The sequence below is a fragment of the Ipomoea triloba genome, chromosome 3 (assembly GCF_003576645.1).
Source record: "Ipomoea triloba cultivar NCNSP0323 chromosome 3, ASM357664v1".
NCBI lineage: Eukaryota > Viridiplantae > Streptophyta > Magnoliopsida > Solanales > Convolvulaceae > Ipomoea > Ipomoea triloba.
Window position 1 is genome coordinate 28,512,439 of NC_044918.1, and position 8,943 is coordinate 28,521,381.

The 8,943-nt window shown below is 33.5% G+C and overlaps 1 protein-coding gene across 3 annotated transcripts; it reads left to right on the forward strand.

Moving 5' to 3' along the window:
* The first annotated feature begins 1,229 nt into the window (after window positions 1–1,229).
* Window positions 1,230–8,700, forward strand: LOC116012725 (ADP-ribosylation factor-like protein 2). Of its 3 annotated transcripts, none has more exons than XM_031252375.1 (7): window positions 1,230–1,294; window positions 1,988–2,055; window positions 3,686–3,769; window positions 3,860–3,970; window positions 4,571–4,733; window positions 7,609–7,689; window positions 8,340–8,700. In XM_031252375.1, exons 3-7 carry the CDS (start codon window positions 3,705–3,707, stop codon window positions 8,475–8,477), a joined length of 558 nt encoding a protein of 185 aa, XP_031108235.1. In that variant the 5' UTR covers window positions 1,230–1,294; window positions 1,988–2,055; window positions 3,686–3,704; the 3' UTR covers window positions 8,478–8,700. The 3 variants fall into 3 exon arrangements, with proteins under 3 accessions (XP_031108235.1, XP_031108236.1, XP_031108234.1); XM_031252376.1 differs by having other exon boundaries at window positions 1,240–1,294; window positions 3,693–3,769; XM_031252374.1 differs by lacking the exon at window positions 1,230–1,294 and having other exon boundaries at window positions 1,918–2,055.
* The last annotated feature ends 243 nt before the right edge of the window (window positions 8,701–8,943 follow it).

The window sequence follows — 8,943 nt, forward strand, 5'->3', positions numbered from 1 at the left end:
ATATACATCGGTTAGTTTCGGTCGATTATGACAGTTAAAAATTTCAATCAAGGTCAGTTATGTAATGGAATAATTGATCGACCGTTTGCTCACTTATTAGAGCGTATATATCACGAGTGAAATATTAATAAATAGAATTAGAGCTGTCAAAATGGACCGACGTGTTGAGGCCGTTTAGCCCGTGTTTAGTCAGATTGGGTAGGGAAAATCTCAACCTGGCCCCGCATTCAACGCGAATTTGACCCGGGTTAAACTGGTTGAGCCCGAGTAGCCCGTGAGTTACCCGGGCCGTTATTTAAAAAAAAAAAAGAAAAGAAAAGAAAAAGCTGAAACATAAAACCTAAAAGTATGGGTTGTCTCACACTCTCACCTGGCCTGTCTGGCTGCAAGGCCATCTTTTGCTGCAAACGAAACTAAAATCACTAATTTCTTTGAATTAATCAATTAATTAACTAAATTGGGTTAAAAAATTATTCCATATATTATACCCACTATTTTAAAAATTTCTCTAAATTGTTTGCTGTGCGCCTGTGCTACACTGCTACCATCCTCCACTCTTGCAGTGACTCTAGTCCAGTGAGTACATAAATTTTCATTAATTTGCATTCGGTTATATCCATAGTACCAATAATTTTTTAAATTGTTTTTTAAAAATTACGTTTTTAGATTTTCAGTATATCTATTTGTAATATTTAAAAGTAATTTATATTTTTTTAGTACTATTGATCCTGTTACATGTAGTATCTGTTCATATAAAAAAATAATTTATATAAAAAATTATGATTTTGAATTTTTATTTTTGTTATTTTTAATATTTAAATGTAATTTATCTATTGATATAAATTAATACTGTTGAAGAGAAAAATAATATTTATTGAAAAAAAAAAGATAATTTTTTAAAGTGATGTTAAATTGAAGCTTACTTTTGAAAGTTAATTGAATTTGTAGGGATGTAATGTGAATAGTAAATGAATTGTAAATTAAATGATATGAAAGTGGAACCCATTTTTAAAAGTGGGAGAAATTTGCAGAGATAATGATAGCCTTTACTCCTTTAGTGACCTCCCAATCTCCCATTTGAGCATTTCCCTAAAATAAAAAATTTAAAATTCCTAATCTCCTAGTTGGCCAGTTCTCCCTGCCGAGTGCCGACCCTGCGTGCTACATTTCTAGCTCTCTCACTCTCCTCTGCGATCTACAAACTGCCAAGGCAGCAAAGTGCGAAGGCCGAACTCTGAACAGCGACCGGCGCTACTCCGACATACGGGCAATGACAATAACTCCTCTACTCCAGGTAAACATTATCTCACATTCGAAGTAAACAATTTTTATTAATTTATATTTTCTTAAGTATTTACTTATTATTTTGACATTTTGTATCACATTTTAATTATGTTTGGCAGTTTGAGACTTCGAGTGTTTATTGACAGTTTGAGACTTTGATGATGAAGATAATTTTGATGATGAATGGAACTTCAAAACTTTGAAGTTTGAATGTTGATTGTTGAGTGTTACTTTTGTGTTGAAAGCTTTGAATATTGATTGGTGATTGTTGAATGTTGGAACATGAATGAATTTGAACATTTTAAAATATTTATGTACTAATTTTGTGTTGTTGTGGAAAATTTAATATTTTATTTGATAAATGATAAAATGATAATTGATATAAATCAAATCAATAAAATAAATTATATATTCATATTTTAGATATTGTATTTAATTAATTATTTTTAAAAAATTGTAGGACGAGCTGGTGGGCTGGTTCATTTAGCCCGCCAGCCCGTCAGACCACGGGTTGGGTTGTAAAATCCCAACTCGTATAAAAAAAAGGGCCAAGCCCGGCCCGTTTTACCGCTCTACTGATAGAATATGCATAATATAGAGGCAAATTCACAAATCTTTTGGCATTTCAAAATTTGAATATCTATACTCTCCAGCCTTTTGTGCCCTCAACACTGCGCTCATCTTGCAGAGTTCATTTCTGTAGGTGTGTCACTAGACGAACGAGAAGCCGAGACGACGACAACAATTTGTCTGCCATCTTCGCAGCCACAAGTGAGTACAAATTCTTTTCGATTTTTTTTTAATAGAATTGTAGGAATCGCATGAAGGCGCAGGAAGAATCATATAAAATTCTTGATGTCCCCTGTCGACTTAGAAAGGATTACTGATTTCGGATAAAAATGTTAAGAGATTTGAGATTTGGATTAAAGATGAAATTAAATCTAGTAGGAAAAGAGATAGGATGGGTGATAATATAGATTGAAATTGAATTGCTCTAGGGTGGGTGGTTTGGTTCGGTTCGGTATGTTACCGAAAAACCGTTCCCTGTGACAGCACCGAACCCGCCGACCACCTGCCCTGCTTCCGATCTCGCCATTGTTTGAATTTTGAAGGTAGGGAACTTATGAATGGTTTCTTCTAGTTTACTGCAATTTCTGTTTGAAAATTACACTTTCCAGCCTTGGAGGCCTGAATTTCTGGACTTGAAGGTTGGAATTTCCGGCATTGAAGGTTGGAAAATTCGGCCTTCAAGGCCAGTCGAAGTCTGGAAATTCCAGCCAGTTCTTTTTGGTGTGGGAATTTGTATTTGTAATTACTAGGTTTCAGTGTTGGGCTTTATGTTGCAGAGAGAAGTAATCATCAAAGTGTGTGATTAGAGCTATAGATTAATAATAGCATTGTAATTGTAATGTGATGATGCTTCAAATAGAGCTATAGACTAAAACATAAGATTATCTATTGTATTGATGTACTTTGAAGATACTATTTCTCAAGGTGAAAGTATAATTCTCTTCTGTGCAATGGAAATTGGAAACACTATTGACTGCACTATTGAGTAGTTTAAGCAAGGAATATTTTCCCATTAGAATAGCATTTGCAAAGATATATGGCATACTTTGATTTATATGTATGTATGTTTAAGTACATGTTCTATTCAATTAAAGCTTAATCTGGATTAGATTTATATGATAATTTATTTCCTTGCTATGAGCCTACTAGTTAGCATAACAGAGTAAAACTCTTCATGTATTGTTATCTGTGATTTCTCTGTATCTCTTCTCTTGCTTTTTATATGGGCTGGTGAATTAACTATGGCTAGAATACTAGATCCTGTTCCATTTGGGATGTTTCTTTTTCTTTCTTTTGCTAAAGCCTTACATCAATCAGTGCTTCAACTCCCCTAAATTCTTTTTCTTTCTTTTTTAGCTCCTTCAAGTTTCATCATGTTTATGTTATGTTCTAATAAAGGTGCTGTCTGCCTTTTCTACTTTTCTTTACAGATTTTTCTTGTTTTTTTGACAGTGTAAATTTTAAACTTGTGATGGTGATTGAATCAAACTTCTCTTCCATTCTATTCCTTTGAAAGAATTGTAAACCTTCTAAGATTTTTTTCTCTTTCCTTCCTAGTTTTACACAATCTTTTCAGTGATAAAGAAATGAAAAGAGAAAATGAAAAAAATTTGTCAACAGTTTGGTTTCAAACACCCCACCCTAAGAAAAAAGATATAAGAAGAGGGAAAAGAAAGGAAAATACAAGCACTAAAGTAAAGCATTGGAAGCATATAATTAATCTATTCATTAGCACTTAATAGCAGATCAATAACCAGCCTTCTTTTTTTTTTTTTTTTTTTTTTTTTTTTTTGGTGCTTTGTAACAAACAAATGGTCATTTTCTCTCCAAGTAACTAGGAGGTCAAGAGAATGGGACTTCTTAGCATCATCCGAAAGATCAAGAAGAAAGAAAAAGAAATGCGCATTCTTATGGTGTAAGTTAACAATCCAATACTTTTTCCTCATGTCTCAGAAGTTTTATTTTTGGTTCTTCCTGAAAACTTGTTGTTAATGTTTTTATTCAGGGGACTTGATAACTCAGGCAAGACAACCATAGTTTTGAAAATAAATGGTGAAGACACCAGTGTTATCAGTCCGACACTCGGCTTCAACATCAAAACCATTGCATATCAGAAGTATGGTTTCTGCTTTTGTTTTCCCCTTATCTGTAGTTATTGACTTTTTCATAACTTGTTCTCCAAGTGGTCCAAGATGCATATCCCTTATATGGAGGATTAATTTCGCTGATATTAAGTGGCTGAGCCATTATCTTTACTGAGGATTCAACAGAATTCCTTCCAAGCTTTTGAATTGGGGGATTTGAGGGGGGCAATCTTATTTGAATTAGTATTTTCTTGGTTGTATTATGGTCCTTATTGTATCCTTTCCCACGTGACTTACATAGGTTGTTTTGTTAACCCAGCATTTCCTAAAAATAAATTGTTATTGTTCTGAAGCAAATAAATTTATAAAACTTGAATTACTTTGAGTAATGTAGGTTAAGTGTCTACTGTCTACTAAGGCATTATGCCATTATTTGCTGTACACAGCAATTTTATTGTTTTTACTTGAGAGATGAAAAAACCTTCCTCTGTAGTCTGTACAACGAACATTTTTTTTAAAACATTTTTAAGCATAAGATTTTGGTTTTATTTATCAAACTGTTGAAACAATGATTTCTTCTTACCTTGTTGGTAGTATTTCTCTGAACTTTTATAAGAATTGACTGTTGGCAGATATACACTAAATATATGGGATGTTGGGGGCCAAAAAACTATAAGGTCCTACTGGAGGAACTACTTTGAACAAACTGATGGTTTGGTGTGGGTTGTGGATAGTTCTGATCTTAGAAGGCTAGATGACTGCAGATATGAATTGCATAATCTTTTGAAAGAAGAGGTATACTTGGAGCTATCAATTTTTGCCTTGTGCAGTTGTGCATGCATGCACGCACACACACACTAATAGTTGCAATCTATAACAATATATATGGTGTGCTTTTTGTTTTACTCTCCTCTCTTCTTCATTTTTCCTTTGGAATGTCCGATTTCACCCTAAATTTGAGCTGTGTTTGTTTTTATAGATATAATGGACTCCTTTCAGTGTGAGGGTTTCATGCTATATTGTTCCAGGGAAAAATTTCCATGCATGCATTTTGGCCTGCCAGTCTGCCACTAAGAAAGAACTTAAATACTTTATATGTCTTCTAGTTTAACCCTTTCTGCTTGACTTGGACAGCATAATGCATGATATATAATTATATATTCCTATACACTGGCACTTTCATTATGGCTTATTAGCCAATAATTGTTGCATTGCACTGGATTTTATTTATTTATTTATTTATTTATTTATTAAACTGAAATAATCATTTATTTATTTCTAAATCTTTTGACAATTGAACACATAGAGTGTTATGACCATAAACTTAACTGGATTGTACATAGTACTGTAGTGATGGCTTGTACACACAAAAGAAAAGAAGTGGAATAAAGTGGCATCATTATGGAAGTAAACAATGCCACATGATGATGGGCTCTTAAGCTTAAGAAGTTTAATGGAATTACAAGATTGCCAAATGGGCCACTCTGATGAAAGCTGAACTTCCTGAGAAATTGCAATGAATATTAAACCCTTTGGAAGATTCTAGAAAGATTTAAAAGGATATAGCAGTGTATATATAGCCTCTTTTTTACATTCAAGCTTTTAAGTTGGGTAATATAACTCAATTCTTGATACAATTCCACTCAAACTCGACTTTCTCAAATTCACTTTGCTCTCTCTCTCTCTCTCTATCTCAACTCTCAATTTCATAGCTATGTATCTATTCAAATTTTGTAAACATGCCAAGGTTGGTATAAATTGGTTTCAGAGCTGGCATAGATCAGGCAGTGCTAGGATATGAACTGTGCACAAGGCTTGCTTGAATTCATTAAAGGCATTCTGAGCTTCTTTGGTCTATAAAATAAGTCCTTTTACATATTATATAGAGGCCTGTGTATCAGTCTGAACCACCTATTTTCAAATATTCTATAGTATCATTCCAGCCTCATAAATGCTCATGTAGACTTCACAATCTGGAGTTTATGCCAACTTCTGACTGCTTCTATCTTGGATGGGTTAGCGGAGAGCTGGAGATCCCTTCTCCTAAGGTGATGTGGCCTAGGTATTCCATGTGATCTTCAGGAAAGCAACTTACTTCTTTTGGCAACTGCCTCCAACAACTTCTTTCCCATCCTACTAAAGGAGGGTTTTCAAGGTTACCTGAACTGAGATTCTGAGCATGTGAACTCTGTTAGTCCTGGTCATTTCTGGCTAGAGTTGGAGTAGCCATGAACAGTGGTACGTGGTAGTTGTTGTTGAGAGTTCCACTAGTTGGACTTGGTTTTCACCCACTGTTGCATCTAGCTTCTACACTTGATTTTCTCCTTAATTTCCTTCAAATTAGGGGTGTGCAAACTTCGGTGAATATTCGGTTAACTGACCGAACCGAAGAATTTCGGTTAACCGTTCTTTAACCGAAATACGTAGGTTCGGTTAATGGTTAGAGGTTTTTTAAAATTTTGGTTAATCGTTAATTTGGTTCGAAACTATCGGTTAACCGAAGTTTTTAATAAATAAATAAATACATATATAATGTAAAATCCTAAAACTAAAATGAAATCCCAATGGACTATGGATGCTTGGACTTTTGGATTTTGGATTGAAGTTGTGTATTTATTATTATAGGTATTGAAATAATTGGATTTATTATTATAGGTTTTATTTTAAGGATTTAAAAGTTTAGATAAACAAACTTTCGTTAACTGATCGATTAACCGAAAAAATTTTGGTTCGGTTAATTCGGTAATACAATGTTTGGTTCGGTTAACGGTTAAAGCTTTAAAAATTTCGGTTAACCAAACGATTAACCTATTGCACACCCGTACTTCAAATTAGCAACTATATTGATCTGAACAAGCTTTAGATTCCAAGAATGAACTGCTTTGATAATTGTTGAGTTTATTCCACCTTTGATCTTTCAACTATAATGATATTTTCACTTTTGGTCATCGTCTATGATTCATTACACTTTTGATTGTTGACTTTTAAAATGTTTAAATTTTAGTCCTAAATACTCAAAACATGCTCTTTGTAACCAAACCTCACCCTACTACATCTAAGGGTATTTTGGACTGAAAGTTCAAAACTAAAAGTGAAAGAAACTCATAACAATTTGTAATCACAACTTTGTGGCTCATTTACCAAATTTAAACAGAGATTTAGCTAAGAAGATGAAGGTTGAGAGAGAGGAGCAAAGTAGTTCAGAAAAGTTGTGAAATTGTATTGTGAATTGAGTTCTATTACAACTTAAACAACTAAAACAGCTACAAGAGGCCTTCTATCCATTAGTAAATTATTCTAGATCTTTCACAAGTCTTCCTGATGGTTCAATCTTCATTGTAGCTTCTCAGTTGTTCAGCCTTCAATAGAGGTGGCAATCTCATAGTTCCATTGAACTTCTGGTCTTCTCTTCAAGTTTAACTTTTCAAGTTAAATAAATGAACTTAATTCTTATCCCCTAGACTGGCTTGACAAATATCAAGTTACTTTCTAACTTAGTGAAAAAGCAACTCTTGTTATGATCTTTGATCATCGAGGATTATTGAAGGCTATTATGATGATTATGGATTTATGGCTGGACTGAAACGCATAAGAAATACAAAAGCTGAAAAAATGATATTTTGTATCTATTACCTGTTACTGCTTTTGACTTGTTCTATTTCCTTGGCAGAGGCTATCAGGAGCATCATTACTGATTTTTGCAAATAAGCAAGACATACAAGGTTCTCTTTGCCCTGATGAAATAGCTAAGGTAAGGATGCTACCCAATATGTGTTTTAATTCCAGAAGGAACAACTTTGATAATGTAAATAGACTTTCATTATCAGACAGATTTTGGCAATCTGAGAACTCATCTTATTATAAGACTCAGTGCATGGGTGTGCTTGAATATAGTTTATAGTACATTTATGATGGGCAACATGATAACATACAAGTTTAATCTTCAATGCGCCTAATATATATATATATATTCTATTGTCTTCTGCCTGAAATGAACAGCCAGTTATATTTTAAAACTCCAGTCCTGTACTCCTGTTTTCCTAGTAGTTCTATAGTAGACTAAGTCACCTGTTTTCCCTGTTTTACTTCATTTGCCACATTCCGTCAAATGAGAATACAATAGAAAGCAAATGATGCGGTACGTAGATAAAATTATATGCTTCTTATAGCCTTTGTGAGAATTGATTTTCTTAACTTGGTTAAATCTTCTTTCTTAAGATCCCTAGTGCTTTAAAAAGCCCCTGAATTCAAGAGTTTCATTCTCTCAGTTGGTTATACATGGATACTGTTCCATTATTATCGTTCTAATTTTATATCCATTCCAGTAGCATCGTTTCTGCAAAGATCATACTCAGAACATGTTAATGGATTAGATTGTAAAGTGTTGTGTTCATGATGCAGGTGCTTAATCTGGATGCTATGGATAAAACCCGGCACTGGAGAATTGTGGGATGTAGTGCATATACCGGAGAAGGGCTCCTCGAGGGATTTGATTGGTTAGTACAGGACGTTGCCTCTCGGATCTATATGCTTGATTAAAATGAATCTATCATATTAGGCAATTTCTCATCATACAGTGTGATTTTAGAGTATTGTTTTCTCACATCCAGTGGCTTGTTTGTTATAATTTGCTTAGTGCCTTTTTTCTTCTGCTCTTTAATCTTGTGTACACCATGCATAATTGAAACTGAGGCAACTGCATTTTGCTCATTTATGAGATTTACAGCATATCTATATATTTCATAGGTTTGCTCTTTTCTTCTTTCTTTAATAAGTTTTTGGGAAAGTTTATTTTTTAAATTTGAGCAAAAACAGATCTTACCTTATTTGGTTGACTGAGAACTTATTCTAATCGGAAATGAATTCTTAGCTGCAAATTTGATTAGATTACTATAGAAAAAAGGTATAAATTAGATTAGATTATAAAAGAAGAATAAAACAAATTCCAAAAAAAAATTCTAACTTTAATAGTAATTCTACTTTATTCATGGGTCCTATTAAGAAC

Excerpts from the sequence above, each read along its gene's own strand:
- LOC116012725 (XM_031252375.1), top strand. The coding sequence starts at position 3,705 with ATGGGACTTCTTAGCATCATCCGAAAGATCAAGAAGAAAGAAAAAGAA. Across the intron at positions 3,971-4,570 it reads AAAACCATTGCATATCAGAA|ATATACACTAAATATATGGG; the intron begins GTATGGTTTCTG and ends GACTGTTGGCAG. Across the intron at positions 4,734-7,608 it reads ATAATCTTTTGAAAGAAGAG|AGGCTATCAGGAGCATCATT; the intron begins GTATACTTGGAG and ends TTTCCTTGGCAG.